Source organism: Gracilinanus agilis, chromosome 4 (genome assembly GCF_016433145.1).
Source record: "Gracilinanus agilis isolate LMUSP501 chromosome 4, AgileGrace, whole genome shotgun sequence".
NCBI classification, from domain to species: Eukaryota; Metazoa; Chordata; class Mammalia; order Didelphimorphia; family Didelphidae; genus Gracilinanus; species Gracilinanus agilis.
Genome location: NC_058133.1, coordinates 428,173,220 through 428,200,039, shown reverse-complemented (window position 1 = coordinate 428,200,039; position 26,820 = coordinate 428,173,220). Strand labels below are relative to the sequence as shown.

Below are 26,820 nucleotides of genomic sequence, written 5' to 3'. Positions count from 1 at the left end.
ATAAAAATGTAGTTCCAAGCTTCAAGATTCAAGTAATGTTTGCATCAAGTAGTAGAAATATGATGATTGGTCAAGAAAAATAAGGAGCAATAGAGTGAAGTAGGAATAAACCTAACTTGTTAGAAGAAATGAATTTAAGTACGATAGCTTAATACCATTATACAGGAAGATCAATGGCTATGGAATCAAAGGACCTGGGCTTGCATTCTGTTCCTATTTCCTACCTGTGTGACCTTGGGCAAGTCACATTCTCTTCAAACCCTACGTCCCTTCCAACTTGAAATCTATGATCCTGTGTGACCTTGAACAAGCCACAACTTCTGAGTCTCGGTTTCTAAATCTGAAAAAAAAGTATAATTACCCTTAAGCTTTTCCCCCTTTAACTTCATATGCCATTTTGTATGCATATCTTTTATGCACTTAAATATTACCTTATATTTTAATTATTTATGCATGTTATATCTTCCTGTTAGACTATAAATTCCAGGTATGTTTTATCTTAACTTGATATTATCTTCAAATGTACAATGAACAGCAAAATTATTTTGTTATATTTTCATGAGTAATAATTTAAATAAACATAAATCATCATAACTTGAAAATGCTATCTACAATAATTATATAACCTCTGAACATGCATCATAATAATAGGTTAAGAGAACCTACATGTGAGGAAAGTTAGCTTACTTTTAAATGTATTAGAATTACCACTGATCTACCACTATTCAACACTGTTAGGAGGGATCTTGGATGCTATCTAGTGCAATCTCATTTTATAGATGAGGAAAAAAGTGTGGGAGTGATTTGTGGAAGATTACAAGAAAAATGTAGAAGAGCTGGGATTTGAATACAAGGTCTTCTGTCTCAAATTCGATGTTCTTTCTGTAACACCATGCCAACTCTTCTAGGTTATCTTATAATAATACTAGATAAAATTTAAAATCATTTTGCAAAAAAAATCTGTGTAGTCTCAGAAAGTACTGGTTTCTTGCTAGTTAGTCTTTTGGATGTCTTCTTCAGGCGAAGCTGGCTAATCATTTTATATGAATGTTGTAGAAGAAATTCTTTTTCATGTATAAGTGGAAATGAATGGCCATTGAGGTATCTTTTTTATTTCTGGGATTTTATTTTCTGTAATTTATTAGCAAGTCAATTCACTACATGCTGTGGTATTTAAAAGATGAAGTTGTAATAAGTCAACTGATAAGCCATCTGGAAATGAAACTATTCAAACTATAAAAATCCATGCAGAAAACTCCTAAATACAATGTTGGGTAGATAAGATCATAATATATCATACAAAATATTCTCCCCACTAGACAACCTACTTACTACTCACTTGTAAGAAACTACATATTGTAATAAAAGATTATATTGCTTTCCCCTTGGGAAAGTAATAAGACTAATACATTGAGACTCACATTCATCCAACCCTTGTAGTATGAACAGCTTAGTGAAACATAACCCTGATTACTGGAACTATTCTGCAACTAGGGTGTTTTGCTTAAATGAATTTCATACTTTAAATTAATCATTAACATCTCTGATTTACTCATTACTTCAAATATGTTACCATATACCTGGCTATATATTAAGAATCATTTAATCTCATTTTAGTGGATGGAAATTTTGTACTAAAGTATCACTAAAAAACTGTTGCAAGAGGTGGTATTCAGTTATATGACTATATCCTTAAAAAAATTATTTTCAAATTAAATATTTTGCTAAAAGACTTATTTCATTCTTTTGGAATTAACTTTTGCTTGATAAATTCAGATGGGGGAAAAAAATACCCAGTTCATAAAGCTCCAATTAACAGTAATTTTATTATAAATAGTTGCTCTTAAATCATTAGAAAACGTAAAAGAAAACTGTAACACTTTCACTGCCTACAAAAATCACTTTAAGTCACTAACATTTTAGACTAGCATGATAGACATTATTACAATATAAAAAATTATATTCTGAGAATGATTTATTGAAGAACTACTAGAGATGGAATATTTTAACTCTTGAGAGAAAGGGAGCATTATTAGAAGTCATCCTATAGGGACAGCAAGTAGTTACAAAATTTTTTATGAAGACATTAATAATTTACATAACAAGGTAAATTATATAAATAATAATATAGTCAAAAGCTTTCTAGTTGTTTGTCCAAAAATTTTCAAGGGCAGCATATGCTCCCCCACCAAAAAAAAAAAAAAAAAAAAAGCATGAGAAAAAAGTAATGAATTCACACAAATGGGGAAGTGGTTGGATAACAGGGGAACATGCAATAGTGTACTACTTAATATGATGCCAGAAAACCTAATATATAGAATATGAAGAAATCTGAAAAGACTTCAAAGAGAAAATATAAAATATAAACAAAGAACCAGAGAAACCAGGTACAGGTCTTATATGAAATGATATATGAAGAGTGAAATGACCAAGACAAGAACTTACATAATAATCAAAATAATGGAAAAAGAAAAAACAAACAAACAAGCAAAATAAAACTCTGAAAAGACCTCAGAATTTTGACTGAAGCACTGACTTACGAAGATCTACAAATACTGGTAATGATACAGAGAGAATTTTCACTTGAGGGGAGGAAGAAAAAGAATTGGTAGATAGTGACAGATATGAAAAAGAGTAACAGTAAGACATTTTAAAATTTGCACAAAGAGAAGAGAAATTTATGGATACTAAAAAAGGCAACCATTTATTAGTACCTGGATAATCTTTTATGTTTTGACACAGATATACATTCCCTTTCCAACATTCTAGTCTCCATAGTAGAAGTTCAAAATCTCTTATTATTATTTTTAATGTCTAAAGATATAAATTTTCATCACCGAAAGTATTGGGGTGTGGAGGGAGAAGAATATTAAAACAAATATGGGACTGTACTTCGGAATTATAAAGAATTCGGTTCAAATATTACCTCAGACATTTACTAGTTGTGTGACTCTAAGCAGGTTAGTTAACCTCTCTTTGTCCAGATTTCTTCTCCTTTAGAAATTGGCTAGATAGATTCATTCCTTCCAGCTCTTTCTATGATACCTATAAACTTACATTATGACCAAATAAAAGGAAAATAGGAAAAAGTATGAATCAACAGAGAGAATTTAGGAGAAAGTTAACTGAATTGTTATGATGCCCTGATATAAATTCAAATGTAAATAAGCACACTAAGTAACTTTTAGCAGTGTTAATAAAAACCATTTACTAAAATATTCCACAAAATATTAAAAACAAAAGAGACAATAAATCACATTTCTAATTTGAAATGACAAATACTTAGTTCTCTCTTCTTTTGAAAGAATTATCACTGGGACTATTTTTATTATCAAATTGATAATTCTCAAGCATGATATCAAAGTTAATTATGACTCTTTTAGTGGCATATAAAATGTCCAGAAAATCAGACACAAAAATACCTATGAGCTGTGCATTTTTTAAAAAAGGGCCTAAAACAAGATTTTATCAGAAGTAATGAATCATATAATCACATTTTGGGGGCGAGACATTAAGAAAGATCTGATGGCCCAAGTGCAAATAATAAATCATCCAAATGAATCTATTTTTTAATTAGAAATGAAATAAAAGTAAAGTCACATTAAGTTACAAGGAGGATAGCTTATATAAAAGGTGATAATAGAATTGGATTTCTGTTTCAGCCACCATTTCCACATATAGCAATTCCCACCATAGGAAGAAGAAAAGTTTTCAGATTCTCTGGACAACATTTGTTCTTATGGAATAGGTATCCAATTTGCTTGCACCTGCTCACTCCCTACCTACAACTGACTTATTACTAGATTAAAATAACAATAAACTATATCAATAAAATAAAGAACCTCTCCATAAAAATATGAAACTGGGTAGCCATATTTTAAGTTTTATTCATTTTTAATTCGAGTTTGGTCATTTTCCCCTTTGACTGACAAAATTAATCCATGTTTATGTACCTGCATTTATCTGTGTACCTAGGTTTAGTCTAAACTATTGAACTATTGGGGTTACTAATTCATGATGAGAGTAGATGAGAAATATAGTTGGATACATTTTGCAAAATGTGCTATCCATGCAAACATTTACTGTCTTCATTCCAAATAACCATATTGGGGGGGGGGGGGTCCTTTCCTTTTAAAAAAAACAGATTTTTAAGCATTTACAAATAAAGGGTCTAGGCTATTAAAAGTTCAGCTAGGTTGGGTATAATCACTTCACCTCTTCTAAAGAGCACTTGACTTGGAATGAAAGACAAGGGATTCCATCCCAGCTTTTAAACATATTGGTTATGGGACCATAAATAAGTCACTGTATCTAAGTTTCCAATGTGGATAATTAAATAGATTAGGCTTCATCTAAATCTCCTTCTAAAATTATAGGAAATAATTTTGGTTACATTCCAAAGATTTTTATACATATCAAAGTTCATAATACTCTACACAAGATCAAAGCCACATATGTTCCTCCTTTTGAAGCTTCAAGGTTTTTCAAAAGTAAATGTTTAAGCTAGGTTATTTTTAAAACTGTGAAGCTCTTGAATACTACAGCTTGGCAAAATCTGAAATGCTCGTTTTGTTCATATTTTACTTTAGACATATAATATTCACCTGAATTAAGCAATAGCTATCGATGTATTTAAATTATGAATCTTAAAATGCTCAGTTACTTTTATACTTGTCAAAAATTTTAACAAATCAAAAAATACTTTGCATTTGTATGGCATTTTAATAACTCATCTGATTCTCACAACTCCTCTGAGATTGGTACTATTACTACAGATGAGGAAATTGAGTCCAAGAGAAATCAAATGATTTATCAAGAGCCACAGAACTTGTTAAGTACCTGAGGCAAGATCTGACTCAAGGCTTCCTGATTCTAAGTTCAGTTGTTCTATCACTATGCCAACTAATTGCCTCTATAATAACTACTAGCCCTTCTGAACTGTGAGGTTTGTAAAATGCTTTAGATAGTATTTCATTTAAAATAATTCACATGTCAATAAGTGAATTAAAAGTTGACATTACTTAAAGTTACAATATTAATTACAGAAATTTTAATTTTAATTAATTTAAATTAAAAAATCTCTCAACATTTGCTCACTCATTCTGCATTTAAGTCACCAGTGTGGGTCAGGCAATAGGGAACCAAAAATAAAAGATGATAACAAACAGTCTTATATAAAAAAAATATAAGATAAGTAACAAAGTATCAAATAACTCACTCGTTCTAAAATGACTCAAAAAGTGCTTAGCATTTTCAATAATTCACAAACTCCAAGTGATGCCAGAAAAGCTCAGTGGGCCTTTCAAAAGACTTGTAGATCCCTCTAGTTGACAGTTGCTAAAGAGCTTCCAAATTACTCTTCAGACTTTTCTCTCTCCCATTCCTCTCTTTTTTAGATAAGAGCAATTTTGGAAGCAGCCAGGAATAGTAAAATAAAATATTTAACAGCTACAAAAGCATAAAAGACATACCTTATAGTAAACAGTTTTTTGCTCCCACAAGATTCACTGATAACTAAGCTGACTGCAAGCCCAAGGGGGGGAAAACCTGTTAAATTTTCTCAACCTCATGTTTTCTCCAGTAGATAAAGGAGGACATTATCATTGTTTAATACAAGTTTTAATTGAGTACTGTCGGTGGTAAGAAGAAAAGTGTGGAACCACTATTTTCCATATCAAACAAAGCAGGTAATTATTAACAGCCATTCTGGCACAATTCCTTATCACCAAAATACACAACTCAGCTAACTTCTTTCAATGCCAGTGTTCTGGTACAACAAAGAAAAGCTGATGTTTTCAGGGTCACATTCACTTCTTTAATACACAAGCATAAATTTACTGCTCAGTCAGACACCTGTAATTAAACACAAGCAGAATATAATGCTAATATTGAGGCTAGCTTGCATATAAGTGGGTTTTTCCCCCTGTAAAGATGATTGCCTTTCATTTTATAGTTTCGAGTAGCTACAGTTCACTTAGTTTTGATTACATAGCAATTAGATATGCAAATGGATGAGATCTGAAAAATGCATTTTCAGACTTCAGATTGTGAGCAATCAAGCCCATTCTCTTCTACTATATACATAAGCGGCTCATTAAACAGCTATTGTCTAGAAAACAGTTCCAACTACATGTCTTCATTTAAAAACCCTTAATATATATTTTTTAAACATAGAACCCTATAAAACTCTTCCTAAAATATGAATCTTGGAGAAAATAAAAACAAGGTGATCAGATGAATCGTGATTCATATTATTTAATTCTGATTTGGTGTGTTACATGCTTTCTTGGTAAACTGAAAAAACATGTCCCATAGTCTTTTGTGTGAAGTAAAATGAAATTGTTGAAATACACCAGTGTAATCTAGGAATTTAATAATGAATACTAAAAAAATGCTTACTTTTATGGAGGAAAGCAACTTTAATTTCTGAATTAATGTTTTCTGTTATAATCACATCCAGGCTTTTTATTTCCATAAGACTACCAAGTTCTTACCAACAAAAAATTAAACTTCTCCTGAATCAGCTGTCATTTTCAAAAACATGCTGTAAGACAATGAATACTATTCTCTGTGGAAATACAAAAGAAAGTAAAAACAGTCTCATATTTCTATACTACATACTTAATACTAACCTTTAGTAGGAAACTAAGGTTGTTTGCACAGTAACTGATCACAACTTGGTCTCTTAGGCTTCAAAGTCTGTTCAAAGTTTTCTTTAAAACCATCACTGATGTTTTAAAACATCATTTAAAATTTCTATGTTGTTACTATATGATTAAGCAAACTTCAAATAACTGGCACAATGCAAAGAAAGCTAGACTTAGAGCGAGAGGAATTGGGTTCTAATCCTAGCACTGACACTTAATATCACAATGACCTTGAGACGAAGCCCTCTAGGAATCAAATTCTTCATCTATAATATGACTAGATCTAGTTCTAAATCTATGATTTTATGATCCTAACTAACATGAGATAGCATTCACAACCTCCTAAAACTTTGGAGTCATGATTAATGTATCACTTGCAATTTAGAGGAATGTATCCAGTAGCTCACTCTAAACAATGAATTAATAAGAAAAGCACTGTGATAGGGATGAAACTAGAAAAGAAACAGTCCCTGCTTTCAAGGAGCTCACATTCAAAAGTAGAAGGCATTACCCCTGGAAGCCTTCAGTTACAAGCCAGATAGAAAGTGTCACAGTCCTTAAGAGTCTAGCAGTAAAATAGAGATAATTTTTCCCCTTTAATGTCACTTCCACTATTAAAGTCATATTAATTTTTGATGCTGGACTGTTTGACACTTTCAAAGAAGCTGGTAGCAAAGTGGAAAGAGCACTAGCCCTAGAATCAGGAAGACATCAGCTCAAATTTCTATTCTGTTCTTAGGCAATGACAATGTGACTCTGGAGCAAGTCACTTAATTTTTGCTTCAGTTACTTCATTTGTAAAAAGGGGATAGATAATAATAATAATAGCACTTACCTCCTAAAGTTATTCTGAATTAACTCAAATGAGGTAATAATTGTAAAGCATTTCATACTGCAGTGCCTGTACAGATTAAGCACTATATAATTAATGTTGTTGCTGGTCATCTTCATTGTTATAATTACTGCAATTGTTATTAGTGTTTGCTGTAGCTCCAGCTCCAGTAGTAGTAGTTACCAGGATGCATCTCTACAAGTGTTACTTTTCAGAGTAGAGGGTAATGTGAAGATAGAATTAGCTCTCTCCTATTTATTCTTTAGAGCAGGGGTTGGCAACCTTTTTAGCCGTGAGAGCCATAAACGCCACATTTTTTAAAATGTAATTTCATGAGAGCTGTACAGTGGCTCACAGTAAGGTTAAAGCTGCCATTTGTCCACGCAGAATTGGAGAGTGGACAAAGGAAATGACTCAAAGAACTATCTTTTAAATATGATGGTAACTTCCTGTGAGGGACATTTTGCCCTTTAAACTTGGCCTTGGAGGAACTCAGGTTTGAGACTTTAGACTGCTTCCCTTTGGATTGTCACGTGGGTGAAAGGCTGACTCCCTTTCCTTGGCTATTCTGGAGGCACTAGCCTCCAAAGAGGTCTCTCTCTTCTTGGAGGAGGGCCTTGTGGCTAGAAGCCTTGTTTAATTCGCCACTGCCCCCCTTTGCTGGGGCCTCTGAAACCCTGCCTGATTCGGACCTTCAGACCAGAATGGAGTAACTCTCTCTTTCAATTTCCCTACTTTCACTCTTCCTAGTTGTAAATAAACTACCATAAAAGTCATCCAGACTTGGGTCTTTAATTTGGAATTGTGTAATCAATTCCTGGAGACCAAAATTCTTAAATATTCAGTCCAACCATAATTTCCCTCTTACATCAAGGGCACTGAGCTGAAAATAATACTTTTTAAAAGCTTTTGGCTTCAATGTCCTGGGCTTTCTCTACCAAAGTTTATGGGAAGATAATTGTTAAAGTGGTTGTGATTTGACCTAAGCGACACAGGTAGCCTAAGCTGGGCTGGCCCATCCGCGGCATTTGTTGGAGACCACTGGTTCTCTCCACAGAAGCTGCTTCAAGAATAATTGCTGGCAGCTGCAATGTGAAGAGTGAACTGTCTTTGTCTTCATGTGGTTTCATCAAAGTCATTTGCAAAATCTGAAAGCAATGATAATTTGTCTCTCATATTCACAGATGAAATGAAGCAAGGAGACCTAGCATAGATGACAAAACCAGGATCCAAAAAAACCTTTATCAATTAGGAAAACGGGCAACATAAAATGAAATTTAATGGTAATAAATTACAATCCAAAGCTTGAGCTAAAAAATTCAAATAAAAAAATTATATGATGAGTCCAATGAATAGACAATAGATAAAGTAAAAAAGATACAAAAGTTTAAGTAGACTATATACTCAAAATAAATAAAACTGGTAATTCTCAAAGCTAATTTGTTAATAATTTTGAGCTATAGTAAAAGGGACTTACATATACTGTTCAGAATTAGGAAGATCATAACCTTAAACTCTGGTGATATATTGTAGAAAGGACACTTATAAACAGATAATGAATAATTTAACAAAATTAATAAGTACATACTATGTGCCAAACACTGTGAGGGGCTAGTTTTATAAAAAGTCTATTGACTTTTTACTAACATTATAAGCATCTACCATGCACTGTGCTGAGTGATAGGGATATAAAGAAAAGGCAAAAGACTGTGTGTCCCTACTCTCAAGGAACTCAGGATCTAAAAGGGACAATATGCAGGCAATTTATGTACAAACTACATACGGGATAAATTGACAATATTAAGTCACAAAACTAAGGAAGAGCAAGCATTAAGAGTTTCCTAAAGAAAAAGGATATTAACGGGGATTTGAAGTAAGCCAGGAAACCTGGAAAGTAGAGTTGAGAAGGAAGAGCACCAAGAAAGCTACAGGACAACAGAAGTAATGTGTGTGTGTTAAGTGTACATACGCATATTTTCATTAAATATTTCCCAATTACATCTTGAAAAAAGATATTCTATTTTCCAATTACACATAATAACATTTTCTACATACATTTTCTGACCCTATAAAACCTGAATTCTCTCCCTTTCCTTTCTTTCTCCCCTCCTGGGAGTGGTAAGCAATTTGGTCTGGGTTATGTGTGAATTATCATGCAAAACATTTCCATATTGTTCATTTTTGTAAGAGAATCATATAAAACGAATACCCCAGAAAAAAAATTCAAATAAAACTAAAAGGAAAATTTTTAAGCTTTGATCTGCATTCCTACCTCCCGATAATTCTTTCTTTGGAAATGGAGAGCATTTTTTTTGGTCATGTTTCTCATAATTGTCTTAGATCAACATAATGCTGAGAGTAGCTAAGTCTTTCACAGTTGATCGTCCCACAATACTGCTTACTGTGTATAATGTTCTACTTATTTCACTCTATATCAGTTTATGTAGGTCTCTCCAGCTTTTTCTGAAATCATCCTGTTCATCATTCCTTAGAGCACAATAGTATTCCATCATCATCATATACCATAATTTGTTCTGCCACTCCCCAATTGATAGACATTCCCTCAATTTCCAATTCTTTGTCACTACAAAAAGAGCTATAAATATTTTTGTAGAAGTGGGCCTTTTCCACTTTTTAAAAAATCTCTTTGGTATAAAGACCTAAAAGTGCTATTACTGGGTCAAAAGATATGCACAGTTTTCTATAGTTATCTATAGTTTTATAGAGTATAGTACCAAATTGCGTGCCCCCCCCCCCGAATGGTGGGATCAGTTTATACTCCAATAATGCGGAATTGTCCCAATTTTTCACTTTCCTTTACTGTCATATTGGCAATCTCATCGGTGTGAGGTGGTATCTCAAAGTTGTGTTAATTTGTACTTCTCTAATCAAAATTGATTTAGAACAGTTTTTCCATATAATTATTGATAGCTTTTTTTCTTTATCTGAAAACTATTTGTTCATATCCTTTGACCATTTGTCAATCCCCAATTACATTAAAATGTTTTTAATATCCATTTTTATGACCTTAATTCCAAACTCTTTCCTTCCCCTCTTTTACCTTAACAAGGTAAACAATGATATCAATTATACATGTAAAATCATGCAAAATATATTTCCATATCAGAAAACGCAAATTTACCAAAAAAAAAAAAAAAAAAAAAAAAAAAAAAAAAAAAAAAAAAAAAAAAGGTGGAAAAAAAGTTTCAATCTGTATTCAATCTGCTCTCTGCTCTGGATGACCCTTTTGGAACTGCCTTAGATTGTTGTCTTAATTAGGAGTCGTTAAGTCTTTCATAGTTGATCATGACTACAATATTGCTGTTACTTTGCACAACGCTCATAAGTTTTCTCTGATTTTTCTGAAACCATCTTGCTGATCATTTCTTATAGCATGAGAGTATTCCATCATAATCGTATAACTGCCCAATTGATGGGCATTCATTCAATTTTCAATTTTTTGACATCAGAAGAAAAGCTACTAAATGAATAATTTTATACAAATAGGGTCCTTTTAACTTTAATAAAAAATATTTAATAAACTTTTTTTTTAAAAAAATAAAGACCTAGGACCTAGTATTATCCAGGTAAAATGACATGCAGTTTTTTATATAAGCCCACTGAGTATACTTTCGAACAATTTTCCAGAATGGCTGGATCAGTTCACAAGTCTGCCAACCGTACATTAATGTCCCTATTTTTTTTTTTGCATTCCTTTTATTGAGTTTTTTTAATGCCAAACATAAGATTTTATATTTGAACTTATATGTATGCATTTTTTAAGTGCAGTCACTTCTATTTTTCATTTTCATTTTCAATGCTGGAGCATTCTCATGGACCATCTGCAATGATAATCTATGACCACATATTCCCATTCTGTGATTTCATACTAAGACATTCAGATGGCTAGCTTTCTAGTTGGATCTCAAAGTCTGGAAAATGGTCATGGTTAAGTCTCCCCAATTCCTTTTAAATAATGTGGATTTTTAGCTCATCCCTTTTGTGTAATTGAAATCTCATCAAGAAGGTTCTATAATGTTCTGTGCCTATAATACTGGCACATAATTATTACAGAATTTTAGTCTGTTATCAGAAAAACAATATGAGAATTTTAAGATCACAAAGCTTGAAATGACCCTAGAGGTTATATAATGCACTTTGTTTTATAGATGAGTAAACTGAGGGACAGGGAGGTTTAAATGACTTGGTCATATTCACACAAGTAATAAATAGTGGCAGATTTAAACCTTGATTCTTTGACTCCAGAGTTAGCAAAAAAACAAACAAACAAAAAAAAACTGTTCAATCACATTGTTTCTCAAATTAAGAAAAGGAGGGAAAGGTATAAATTAGTACGGAGAAGAAAGCAGAAGGAGGAAAGGAAGGTAAACAATAAACCCAACAACATAATGGATAGAACTCATCCTCTGCACCTAAAGAAACTCCATATTGCATAATTATAATGACTGAAGAAGAGAGGAGGAAATGGTACTCTTTCCTTCATCATGAAGGAAGGGAGCCAGGGATGTGGAATACTGTATATGTAGTCAGACAAGAATAATTTGCTGGTTAGTTTTTCTGAATTGTTTGTTTTCCTCTTTGTTATAATTATAGGACAGTAATGGGCAAATTATGGCCCATAGGCCAGATGCACGCCCCTGAAATGGTCTATCCAGTGGTGTGATATTAGTCCTAATCTGACAAATACGAGTAGGATACAATACAATGAAACTTTGAAGTTGCCTTAGAAATAGGCAGATGAGCATTTCCTTTCCTTTGGCCCCCTCTTTAAAAAGTTTGCCCTTCACTGTATAGGTCAGAGGTTGGGAGAATGGAAGAAATCTATTCAGAGCAAAAGCCAAAGTTAACAAAAATAAGAGAGAGGGACTGGAAAAGTGATTTCATGATAGCTTCAAGAGATCTTATCCAACTGAAAAGACTTTGGAAATAGCAAAATTAAGAAAAGTTTGTCCCAAATCTATTTCCTAATTTGGATTTTGCATGGTAGTTTTAAATGGCATTCACTTATATTTTAAAATTGTTTCATAATAATATAAATTCCTGAACCAAAACTTTTCTTTAAGATTTTCATGGTATATTTAAATCCTTTACTCATCATTATAGCATCATAAAAAAATTCATTTTGCTCATTTCAATAATTTCTAAGAGGAACTTCAATATAGAATAACTGAGTAGCAGGAAGGAAAACTGCAGTGCAATTTAGCAAAAAGTTAAGATTTTCTTATGAAACAGATTTCAAATTTTAGTCAAATGTCTTTAAAGTTTTTGAGAATTTAAGCACACTAATTTTAATCTTATTCCAATCCTTGGAAAAGGTTAACTAAAAGTGTTTCAAAATGTGGATGCTTTTGTGGGATAGTTAAAGATCAGAAAGTATTTCTCCATTTTCTTAGCTGTATACAGTCATACATAATCGACAATAAGTAGAAATGGCCTGCAGATTCATTAAATAATATTTTAAAAGGTAGGATTAAAAATGATTCATCCTGAATTTCATCCAAAAAGGTTTAGTTAAAGATATAAATATATATAAAAGATATTGCTTTAAGTTAGCACCACAAAACTAAAAGACACTATTTGCCTAAGAATGATACTAGTGAGAAAAGGTAGTAAAGAAATACAGGCTAAGAAAAAGAAAAGCATTGAGAGAACAAGTCAAAGCTAATTTAAAAATTGATCAATTCTGTGATCTTTAAAATACTTTGCATGATTGAGGGCCAGGCCTAGAGAAGGGAAGTCCTGGGTTCAAATTTGACCTCAGACCCTCACTGGCCAGCTGTGTGACCCTAGGCAAATCAATTAACCCCCAATTGCCTAGTCTTTACTGCTCTTCTGCCTTGGAACCAAAACTCAGTATTGATTCTGAGATGAAAGATAAAAGTTTTAAAGATATACTACTACAAATAAGCCACTATGAACTGCCAAGTGAATTGTTAAAAATATTTTCCTGATTTCTGTTTAAGCAACTGTGCTTCCTACATTAACTGAAAAGTTAAGGAGAACTAAGACAAAAAATGTTTAAACAGTGCTTAGAATATAATAAGGTTAATCAGCAAAAACTTGCTAACCTTGAATTTATGTTCAGAGGGCTGGTAGAGAATTGACTTATTATGGATTCATTCTCATAATAATGTTTTCATATGAGTAAAATAAAATGCATCATATTACAAAAGAAACCAAGTGTGTACAGATACCGTTATCAAAATTAAAAAAAAAAATGTTTCTAGACCCCAGGTCAAAAGTCTCTGGATTAGATATTCCTATTTTCATTAAGAATTTAATAATTTTAAAATATAATTATATTACATGTAATATAATTAATATAAAAGCCATTTGTGATGCTTTAGTCTATATCTTTAAAAATAAGAGCAAAAAAACCATTCTTTTTCTAAATATATTCTAAATATAATTTTAAGAGAAATACACTGGAATAATTTCTTCCAAATCGGTATAGTTAAGCTTTATACCTTCCTCTCAGTTTTTCAAGTTAGAAAAAGGTAGTCAATGTTAGTTAAAATTATTTTCAACCTCTATTCATATACTTGAACTGAATTGTAAATTATTATCATCATTAACTGTAACCAAGATACTTTATCAATAAATTAATTTATTTTCTGGTTATCTTAGCTTTTAGGTAAATTTGCAACTGTATTTTCTTTGCCACTCTTGAATCACATTTCAATCATCTGGCCTCATTCAAAACAGGCATTTTGGGGCAGCTGGGTAGCTCAGTGGATTGAGAGTCAGGCCTAGGTTCAAATCCGACCTCAGACACTTCCCAGCTGTGTGACCCTGGGCAAGTCACTTGACCCACCCTTACCACTCTTCCACCTAGGAGCCAATACACAGAAGTTAAGGGTTAAAAATAACACACACACACACACACACACACACACACACACACACACACAAAAAAAAACAACCAGGTATTTTTTCCCCTTTCCATCTACCTTTTAAACTTTTCCAGAATGATATCCAAAAAAACAGTGGCAAAATACTGTATCTTTGGCTCTACATATACCATTGTTTATAATACATAACAAAATTTGCAACTAGAGTTACAACATAATGAATGAACCAAGGTGACTTTGCTAATAATTTACTGTGAGCAACAAGCTTTAAATTGTAGAAGGCACATCACATGTCATAAATATGCACATAAATTCACTTTTGCCAAAAAAGCAAATTAAAATTAGAAAGGTTCCAAAGGCCTATGGTCTCAATTAATCATATAACATTTATTAAGTGTCTACTAGGTACCAAGCATAATGTTAAGTACTTTTGTTGTTCATTTGTTTAAGTAATAACCAACTCTTTGCGAACTCATTTGGGATTTTCTTGGCAAAAATACTGGAGTGGTTTGCCATTTCCTTCTCCAATCATATTTATAATGAGGAAACTGAGGCAAACACGGTTGAATGATTTGTCCAGAATTACATAGCTAGTGAGTATCTGAGGCCCGATTTAAACTCCAATCTTCCTGAATTCTAGCCTGGCACTTTTATGCACTGTACCACCTCTAGCTAGTGATACCACAAAAGCAAAAGACAGATTCTGCTCAAGAAGTTTGCAGTTTAAAGGGGAGATAATTTGTGAATCCCTATATAAAAATAGGCAACATTTTAACAATTAAAAATGTTATCTATGGCTTTATTACAATAAGTGTCTAACTTTATTTACCACTTCCAGTCAAGTTCTATCACATTGTCTCATTGTTCAGTGATGACCCTTGTAGATAATGATCAAATGGAAAAGTCTTGAGTAATGGTCCAAATATCCAAAAATAAATAAGGTTGAGACTAATGTAAATAAAGTTCAGAAAGAACTGTCACCTAAGAATTAACTACGATCAAGTAAAATTTCTTCATCACAAATAAAAATATTACAGACTGTCATTAGATACACCATAAAGAGAAAATCATGGATTTTTAAAGTAACTTGTTATTAAACTTTTGCATTGAACACTACTATGTCACTAATAAAATGGTTTACTTTTTCCCTGAAGCCAAGCAGTGTATATATCCAAATGACTAATGTTTACATCCTCAATTTCTACGCACTCCAAAGAGGAATAGCTAAAAGTATACAATGAAGGTGGCAATGTAGAAAAACTGTTGTCTTGGAAAGGGATGAACATGTCACACAATGACAATTATTTGGCAGTGTTCAGTGTTTGCAAAAATAATATTTTATATCATAGAGCATATATAAATATTACAAGAAATATGATTTATCATTAGAATGAGCATAACTTCCACCAAGGAATCCAAGAAACACAACTTAATACTATTTTCCAGTAGTTTAAAATCAAATTAGTTAAAGAAGATAAGACAGGAACACACATACAAGCATTCATTAAAGCTCTGCAACATTCCACCATTATGGCGTGGAAGTGACATTAGGTTCTTAAAAGCCATTGCAGAAGTATAAAGCTGGGAAGAATTAAAATAACTCACTAGCAATGGGATGTTACCCAAGAACCAACCTAGTCAGATTTAGAGAAGCTTTTGTCCACAACCTGGGCAATCAGGTGATAAAACCTTTTCCTGTGAACAGAGCAATTCCCAAATCTGTTTACTATAGCAACAGTGAAGAGAGTACTCCCAAGAACAAAGCCGCCTTTCATACAACTGTATGTGTAATGAAATTTTTTTAGAAAGGAGCAACTGCCAGTTTAAGAATGTCAAGAACAGCTTCTTTGAACAGCCCCCAAACCTGGATTCCTCATTGGGAAAGGGTGTGATAAATAGTATAGTTTGGTTGCAAAGCAGGACAAAGAATGAAGACTATACAGATGGTTCTGAAGTCGGAACATAGAGGGAAAATTCAAGACAACAAAATTTGAATTTTATTTGGCAGTTGATGGAAAACTTCTAAAGGTAATATGGGGAATGATAAGACTACATTCAGGATAAAAGTATGGTACAACAGAAATGCATAGGCTTTGAAATTGGATGAAATAGATTCAAAGCCAGAGTATGCTATTCACTTTTGGTGCAACCTTAAGCATTTAATAGCCTTTTTTAACTCTCAAGTAAAGTAGCCTTACCAACAAAATGAGTAGGTTGAACCAGACAATGGTTCAACTAAGATTCATTCAAATTCTAATTCTCCAGTTTATAATTCTAAGCCCTTTTTGTTATATCGGTTAAAATAATATCTTTAGAATTTTGCCAAGGATTACGGTAAAAATCATTAGCCTAATGTTACAGACATGATTCCTTTCTTTTTTGAATTGTGGAACATTTGCTCTAATCTTTTTCCCAAAGGATTTTTCTTAAAAAGATCATAGAAAGTAGCTTGGTTATCATATCTATCAATGTTTTTAGTATCTCTGTGCACAGTTCACCTGGATTAAGCAACTTGAACTCACAGGCTCTTCTTATCTCATGCCTTATCTCACTCTGGAATCAACTCCTTATTAATCATTTTTGTTTTCACCTTTTCAATCCAAAGATTATTTTCCTTGGCAGAAAAAATAAGTAAGGAAAGAAATGAGTTGAGCAGTGCTGCTTTCTCTCCATACCAATTCACTTCCTTTAACTTCCCTGTAACAGTTTTATCAATTCTGATCCTCTTGACTCTCCTTTATAGCTTTAAAAATACATGTTATTTTGCTTAGATACCCTCACTACCTTCAACTGAGTTTTTGTAGTCTCATACTTATTTTCAATTACTTGCAAGCTTCCTAGATGCACTGATCAAAATGCAGTAAAAAAAAAAAAAAGTGTGGGCATAAGAGGAAACATTAATGATGATTGAGCCCTAAAGAATAACTCACATTTTTAAAAGTACTTTAAGCCTTCACAATCACTTTCTTCCCTACTCTAAAGGTATTTCTTTTAGTATCTCAAAGACAAGTACTCAGTGAGAGAAGAAATATAGTATGATGTACCTGGGTAACCTTTGCTTTATTTTATCACATATCCATGGGACTTTTATTATTCATAATAAGAACAAAAGTGAGAACACTAAATATGAAAATAAAAAAATTTTTTTAACATTTCTATCCTTTTTTAAAGACTTACCTTCTTTTTATCCCTCATTGATCCTTTGCCTCGGACCATTATTTTGCATCCTGTTTCTGCCTCAAGTTGTTTAGCTGTTAGTCCTCTGGGCCCAAGGATTCTTCCAACAAAGTTAAACTGGAATACAAAAATTATTCATTTAGCCTTTTATCTTTCTATCTCATTCATAAAAGTAGTTTGACTTTGTTGTAAAGTACTGAGTAAGAATAAAGAAATATAATTTAGCTTATAATTCTTCATTTTAAAGTTATCATAAAATCGAATAGGAGGAAATAATTTCTGACTGAAAAATAACAAGTCCATGCATGACTAAGATCACAAAGATTCCACCATGTACATTTTCCCCCCATCAGAGACAATTTAGTAAGTAATGATGGAAAGGTTATAATTTGTTTTGAAAGTAGTAGCATCAGAGAAATTACAGGTCCTTATAGTACTGATATATTTTTAAATAATTAACTATGGAGCAATAAGGCAAAAGAATAAATATCTCCCCTCTGTCCTGTAGAAACTTACATTCTTACTGAGGATATAAGACTAAGACTCATGAAACAATTTCTACAACATTTAAGGCAAACCATAATTAAGTACTTTACAGCATGGCATATATATTAAAAATAGTAAAGACAATTACTGAAATGGTTAACTGGGTATATAATAATCAAAGAAGGCTTCATAGAAGATAACTCTTTAGGACAAATAGAATCAGGAAAATTATGTCTCTAGGTCTGACTCTCAATCTACTAAATTACCACGCTGATCTCACTATAGCTAATTTTTAAAGGATAAGCTAAACTCAAGGTCTCCAAAGGAAATAATGCTCAAACTGAGTATTTTAGCTACTTTGCTCTATTACAAATTTGTTGCATTATCACACCTGGGCTTCACTTTAGCAAAGCAATCTCTTTGCACTTCCCTACTTGATGTCCTTTTCTTACATTCCTCCATTGTGACTATTCCAAATCTTTTCATCTGTTTAAGATTCCCAAGGAATTCAATCTCCCTATTCTCAACTGAGAATGCTATTATTTTACTTAAAAAAAAAAAAAAAAAAAAAAGGAAACCATTAGTAGGGAACTTCTGCCTTCCTCACCTCAACAGAACCTCAGAAGTCTTCCTCCATTATCTTACATGAAGAGGTAGTCATCCTCACCAAGGCAAATCTCTCTACATGTAACTTTGATCTTGGCCTTCTCTCAATTTCTCTAGCATTTCAACTCACTCTTATCACCCCTTACTCTAACATTTTCATATCTCCCTACCAAAGAGTTCCCCTTCTCTTACTGCCTAAAAACAGTCCTATGATCTCCCATAGCCTCAAAAATTCTGCAGTTAACTCCACTATCACAGCTAGCTATCATCTTGTGGCTCTCCTCCCTTTCTGATATAATTTCCTTCAGAAAGTTTTCATATTAGGATGCCTCTACTTTCTCTACTCTCAGAGGCTTCTCAGAGCCTTTGCAATGTAACTTATCATTCAAATGAATTAGTCATCTCAAAAGTTAACAGTTGATCCAGCCATACCATTGCTGGGTTTGTACCCCAAAGAGATCATAGATAAACAGACTTGTACGAAAATATTTATAGCTGCGCTTTTTTGGTGGCAACAAACTGGAAAAGGAGGGTATGTCCTTCAATTGGGGATTGGCTGAACAAACTGTGGTATATGCGGGTGATGGAATACTATTGTGCTAAAAGGAATAACAAACTAGAGAAGTTCCAGGTGAACTGGAGAGACCTCCGGGAACTGATGCAGAGCGAAAGAAGCAGAGCCAGAAGAACATTGTACACAGAGACTGATATACTGTGGTAAAATCGAATGTAATGGACCTCTGTACTAGCAGCAATGCAATGACACAAGACAGCTCTGAGGGATTTATGGTAAAGATGCTACCCACATTCAGAGGAAGGACTGCAGGAGAGGAAACATATAAGAAGAGCAACTGCTTGAACGCATGGGTCGGGGTGGACATGATTGAGGGTGTGGACTCGAAATTACCACACCAATGCAACCACCAACAATTTGGAAATTGGTCTTGATCGAGGACACATGACAAAACCAGTGGAAGTGTGCGTCGGCCATGGGTGGGGGGAGTGCGGGGGGGTGAAGGGGAAAGTAGGAGCATGAATCATGTAACCATGTTAAAAATGATTATTAATAAATGTTAAAAAATTAAAAAAAAAGTTAACAGTTGTCTGTTAATTGCCAAATTTAACTGCTCTTCTTCGATCCTCACCCTTCTTGACCCAAGATACTTCTTTACCTGCAATACTGTCCAGTAACTTTTCCTAAATGCTCTTTCCTCCCAAACTCTCTACTCTTCTTAACTTTCTATAATACTATTGAGGGAATCATCATTTTCAGTCCACACAGGATCAAATCCTCAATTCTTCAAGTCAAATTGACTCCATATTCCCAATCTATTCAAGCCATGTCATTTATTTTTACTTTTACAACATCTACCATATACTTCCTAATACCTCCAGCACCCTGGTAAAGATCCTTATTACCTCTCAATTCAACTATTACAACAGGTCAGACTCCCCTGCCTCTTATTTTTCTCCTCAGCTTTCAAAATAATCTCCCTAAAACATAGGTCTGACCACATTGCCCGCTCCCCACAAAATAATCACTAAACTCCAGTGTCTCAAAGATTAAATGTACAAATTTTCTCTATTTAGCATTTAAAGCTCTTCACAACATAGATCTTTCTAGCTTTCCAATCTTCTTAAAAGTTTACTATACCATCTTCCTTCCCCCCATTACCATTTTAAGATACAGCTACACTGATTCATTTACTATTCCCTGTATATGACACTACTTCCTTTTCACTGGTTCTCCCACAAGCTTACAACATTCTCACTTCCTCACCTGCTAGTGAGGTCTTGCAAGACCCTTCCCAGACTCCCACAATCTCTAAAATTACATTTCATTTACATTGTGTATATGTGTCCTCTGTGTAAATATAGTCATTTTGTGTGTGTCTTACCCCTATTAGAATATAAAATCCTTGAGAGTAGGGTCCAAGTTTTTATTTTCCTTTGGACCTCCCAAAGACTTGGCATAAAACTTGGCACATAGTAATCATTTAATAAACACTTATTGGTTATTTAATCCCCCAATGTTTACTCCAGTCAAACTTTCTCTAAAAAAGTTTTACATGGATGCTTGCTGGTACCTATAACATTTCAAACCAATAGCTATCATTTAAAACAATAGCTACCCACTTTCCTCCCTACCACTTTTACTGAGGTTAAAAAACAATTGACTAACATGAATTATTCAAAGAATAATTTTATTTCATTTAGTCATTATGTCCCCTAGCACAGACCAAGACCAAAGTTTCCCACTATTTAAAAGGTGCCTAAAGCAACATAGCTCTAGGCCTTCCAAGAAGAGAAGAAAAAGGCACTTTCCTAAAACATTCAGAAGCTGAGCTTAATCAAGGAATAAATTATGTTAGGGAATAAGAATAAATTGTAAAGGACTTTGAAAGAAGGCAGGTTGAGAGATTGTAATTTATTTCCAAGAAAATTGGGAACAACTTGACACTTTAAGCAAAAGAATAACATCATTGATATGGTGCGTTAGGAACACCAAAATGGGACAAATGAACTTTTTTAAAATGACAACTACAGTTTAATATAATGAGTTCCCTTAACCCGGCCTCAGCCACTTCCCAGCTGTGTGACCCTGGGCAAGTCACTTGACCCCCATTGCCCACTCTTACCACTCTTCCATCTATAAGACAATACACCGAAGTACAAGGGTTTAAAAAAAAAAAACAATTATAATGAGTTCCCTTTTTGATTCTATATGTTTTATTTTATCCTTTTATGAAAAACACTGGGAAGAAAAAACAACATTGTTGAGACAGGATCTACAGACTTCACTAGAGTGTCACAGGGATTCATGACACAAAAAAAGGTCATGAAGCCCTGATGTATAGGAATATTGTAAATCACTATTCCAGAAACTGGAGTTTAAAAATGTATGCCAAAGCCAAATCATCTATGTATAGAGAGAAAATAATTAATTTGGTCTTCTCAGGGTGGGATTCCACTATAGACTCCATTAGAGAATGGAAGCCTGCTTAGGGTTTAAAAATAAGACCTCAAGGACATTCTGTTATTGCCAAAGACCTAGTGAGTTATCTCAAGATAATTTTAAAAACTATTAGGCTTTCCTACCTCCTTATCTCCTCTGACCTCAGGAGTCTTTCCAGGGGATATAACTATCTGTTCATACCCCACCCCCACACACACTCAGGCTGAAACTCATACTATTGTTTTCTAATTGGCTAGACTTTCAGGCCTAGATGGCAAGTTCCACCTCCAGATCATGGAGTATCTGACAGAGGGGTTGGGGGTCTTGTGTCAGGAATCTATAAAATGCTTGTATCTGCACCCTTGTGTTGAACCATTAGGGCATGTCCCCTTACTCATGCATCTCCCACTATCTACTCTCTGACCACAGGTTTAGAATTATAATTTGGGTTACTAATTAATGCAGAAGAACAAAGGTTCATATATATAAAGCTAGAAAGAATTTTAGTCATTGGACATCAAGTCCAATGCCTTTGTTTTATAAATAAGGAACCTAAGTCACAAAGAAGTTAAGTGACTTTACCACTGAAGTTCTAGAGCTAATAAGGTAGACTGAACCTAAATCTTCCTGATTTCCAAGTAAAATGCCAGTCACTACACTATGCTGCCTCAAGGAACACATGTGTACAAGGTTTGTCTTGTTTCACTAACTAGATCATAGGTCTCTTGAGGGCAGGAGCTGAGTCACATTAAGGCCTCAATCAATATTTGATAATGACTAGGACTCTTCTACATAATGTTGTGGGCTCTAGTCATAGGATGAGTTCTAATCAAGTTCAAATCTTAAACATATCTGACTTTGGGAAACTCACTACACCTGTTTCCTGTTCTACAATAGGCCAGGTGTAACATCTGATAGCTTCTCTGAGGTCCCTTATAGCTCTATATCTATGTTCCTATGATTCTTATTAAAAATGAAATGAAGTTAGTTTGGCATGATGAGAACTATGGATTGCTTCCAATGATCCCCTTTGACTTTTCTAAGTAGCAATAAACTAATTAAATATCTATTTTAAAATGTTAACAAACATGAACACCAAAGTTACTACTCTGGATTCTGGATTCAAGCTTCTAATTTTTTTTTAATAGTGATGTCTTTTTAAAAAGTGATGTCTCCAGTGACTCTTCCCATTAACAAACTTGAGAGTGAGCACAACAGAGTAGAGCTAGTTAAGGTGTTGGGAAGATACAGATTCTCACATAGCCTACACCATACAACAGAGGCCTGTATAATCCTGGACAAGACACTTATCCAATATGTGTGTCCCCGCCCCCCCCCCCCACCCCCCTCAACTACTCTAAATCCTCTAAGTTTGTAAAGACCTATATTACTAATAAAAAGAAGAGCTTTCTGCAAGAATGAAATCATGCAAAAATAACACACCTTTCCTTGAGCTCTTAAAGAAATTATTAGAAAAATTTATTAACAAGTTACTATACTGCCACCTTATAATTGGCAAGTTCGTAAGAGTTTTCACAGCATTTTCAAAGAAACCTCTTTGGGGCTACAAAAAGGATGAGTAATTTAAAAGCCAGAATTCAAACTCCTATCTTCTGGCTTTTCATCTTGTGGTCTTTTTACTAGTGTATATAGGAAGGGTTCTTTGCCCTTTTTCTGTCATGGGGGACATTCTGGTAGCTTAATGAATTCTATAGACCTTTTTTCAGATTTATGTTCTTAATTGCACAATAAAGAAACACAGGGGATGACAAAGGAAACTTAATTATGTTGGAATAAAGCAATTATTTTTTTAAGTTCACATACCCCAGGATTAAAAGCCTAAGTTATATGGCCTTAGTGATTAATTATATATTCCTTAAAATTTAAGAATCTAGTCTAAAGAACTAAAATTGCTTAAGGTACAAGGCACTCTCTTACTAAGTTCTAATTTATTTTTATCTCTCTGAAGAATATTGACAACAAAGAGTTCCAAGATCATTTCTTCTTGATAGACAAGAACAGGAGTTGGGTAGTTTGACTTCCTCAGTCACCTGTTCACATTACACCAACCTCTTAGGAAAAGTGTTATCACTTTCTTATTTATCTTGCTCTGAATGAAAACATCCAAATTATTTTTCTTATTATGTTCTTTAAGTTTCAACTGACTTGGGGTTTTATTTAATCTCATAAGACTTTCCCCAAAAAAGTTAGGGAAGAGAATTTTTTGTTCAGTTGTTAGCACTCATTATTGGGCCAATATGGAAAATAAGAGTAACTGAGGTTATATACATATACATATATATACATATAAAATCTGTTTGGTTATTAAGGTAACAAAGCATTAATTTCCAGTATTGTGGCAAATATTCCAGGATTGGGGAACTACAATAATAAAATTAGAAGAATCTAATGTTAAAAAGATGTTCATTATTTGCAAAAGAGGAAGATAGGATTTCTCTTTCTCAGATCCCCTTGATCCACTATTATGTCTGTTTCCTATCCACAATGCTTCCATTTCTCAAGCATACTGTAGTACACAGAATTAGATAGAACTTAATGACATTCCACCCATAATTTCAATAGATGAATGCTATTTGGTGGAAATAAGAATGAATGATGAATAATCTCTGAATAATCACCCCTTGGAAAATGTTAAAAAGCTAATGCAGTAATACTTTATAATAAGGAAGCATGGAGACACTCGATATCGATATGTAAAGGTATAAAAAATGTTATCTTTCAAATTCCTTAGATTTAAATGAAGATCTTGTCCTAGGATCATAAATTTAATTATAATTAATTTTATAAAAGCATTTACATAATACCAATTCTGAGCCAGGTAGTATGCTAAGGACTCTATAAATACTATCTGATTTGACATAAGCCCAGAAGAAAGCATTTATGGTTATCTAGTTCAACATTTTCATTGTAAAGATGATAAGATAAAAATCTAGAGTCTAAAGGACTTTTCCAAGGTCTCAGCAAAACTGAAAATAAAATCCAAATCTAATATCCTAATACCTAGAGCAAGGTATTGCCTTCTTGATGTATTTGATTCCAATTCAGTTGAAAATCACACAGGATGATCACACATGTCCTATCCTTTTATGGAAGAGTATATTTCATGATTCTGTCCTGAGCCCTCTTCTCACTCTACACTCTGAACAAAACTTTTCTACATAGCTATCCTTTGGCGGTCAAAATTAACGTACTACAAAGATAACGTATTAGGTTTCTCCCTGAGGAATTACTTCCTCATACACATATACTTTTTATTACTAAGGATACCAACTATCCTTCTAGTTATTTAAAGCCTTGTAGTATCAGTTATCATTTACTCTCTGTTCTTCTTCCTGGCACCCCACACCCATCCCTGGCCAGAGCCAATAAATTACTAACTCTCATCAATTATCTGTATTTGTCGACTTCATTTACACTTCCTACATGGCCACCAACATCCCTTGTCATTATTCCCCTAGAGCAGGGGTCGGCAACATATGGCTCTTTCTGCAGGAACCATAAAGTCCATTTTTTTTCAGGCACTGTTACAGGAGCTCACTGTGAGCACTGTACGGCTCTCACGAAATTACATTTTAAAAAATGTGGCGTTTATGGCTCTCACGGCCAAAAAGGTTGCCGACCCCTGCCCTAGATATTATAGAAATAATATGATTTTATTTACTGCTTCTAGGCTCTCATCACTTCTATTGTCCACAATGTCCACACTGTCCACAATGCTACCAAAATTACTTCCTAAAAGTATAGTTCTGACCATGCCACACACTGGTGCTTAAGAATGTACAATGGCTCCCTACAGCTAAGAAAGACAAATCCCCACTATTTAAAGGCCTTCATAATTGCACTTTACTTTACCTCTATAGACTTAGTACATATTACTCCGCTCTGAAGTCTACATTACACTCAACCTGGCCTATTTACTACTCCTCAAATCTGTCATCCTATCTACTGCCAGCATGCCTCTGGAAAGGCTTTCTCTATCATGTCTGAAATACATTTCCTTCTTATACTTACCTTTTGGAATCTTAATTTCCTTCAGGAGTCAACTCATTTTACCATCTACTACTATTTATAACATTTGCCTTTCCTCATCTCCCAGGGTGTTTGTTAGCATTCAATGAAGCCTCAAATAGGCCCTTAAAAAATACCCCACAGAAAGAGACTTGTCAAAAAGAATGAAAATTTAAAAGGCTAAGCTATGAAATGAAAAAATATGGTAATAAAAAATGTAAAAGAAAATGGTTAATAAAGGATAAAAAATTCCATTAACAATGTTATATTTTGAAATTTAAAAAAAATTGTCTATCTAATCTTTCTCTTTAGGAATAGGAAAAAAGAGATAAGTTCAACACAATTAACTGACTTTGGAGTCATAAAGTATAGACTGAAGTTATGATGTTGATATTTAGAGCCTGTGTGACACAAGGAAGTTCTTCAATGACACTGGAGCCACCACTTTTGTATTCTAAGTACAAAATGTTTAGAGCAGGTGGACTAGAAAAATGAGATCAGTACTAGAAGCAGTACAATTTGGGAACAATACAAGATCAACTGGCATACTATAGAGAAAAAAGGCTAATCAAAAGCATGAAGATAATCTCACACATTATTTTAAAAAATGATCATGAAGATACCACTTATCTACTAAATCCAAAGGATCACTTTACCATGTCTACAAAAATTTTATGAAGAAAAAATAAGCAAGCACAAGGATTGTCTTTCATTAATATATTAGGAAGAAACAAGGCTTTTCCAAATGATATTTCAGCACAGAACATATCTTTATAGTAACATGACTGAAGAATACAGGAGTTTAATGTAAATTTAATGTAAAAAATGCTTAATATAAATAAGGTAGGTTCCTGAGGAAAACTTAGGGTACAATATGGACAAAATGAGAATGAATGAGAACTATGTTCTAACTACAATCTCAAATAGAATACTCAAAATGATGATATAGAAGATCCCAAGTATCAAACTGATCTTCAGAAAGTAACTTCTATAAGGCTCAATTTCTCATCTGTAAAATGGAGATATCAATTTTGAATGATATAGATAAGATTTAGCAAAATATTAAGTACTATGAAATATCATTGATGCTTTTCTATGAATTTATTGGCCTCAAATCAATTTTCCAACTTTTTTTTGCCATACTCTATAAGTCTACTTAAAAATTAAGTCAATATATGTTGCTGAAATTAGAGAATCTTCAAGCAATTTCTATTT

At 33.4% G+C, this 26,820-nt stretch overlaps 1 protein-coding gene across 1 annotated transcript in view; it reads right to left on the bottom strand.

Annotated features, from left to right (window-relative positions):
• Nucleotides 1-26,820, bottom strand: part of QKI (QKI, KH domain containing RNA binding) — a 191,577-nt gene that overhangs the window by 68,770 nt on the left and 95,987 nt on the right. Inside the window, exon 5 of the mRNA XM_044675479.1 lies at nt 17,529-17,645. Coding sequence (XP_044531414.1) covers nt 17,529-17,645 — 117 coding nt within the window. The remainder of the gene's footprint in view (nt 1-17,528; nt 17,646-26,820) is intronic.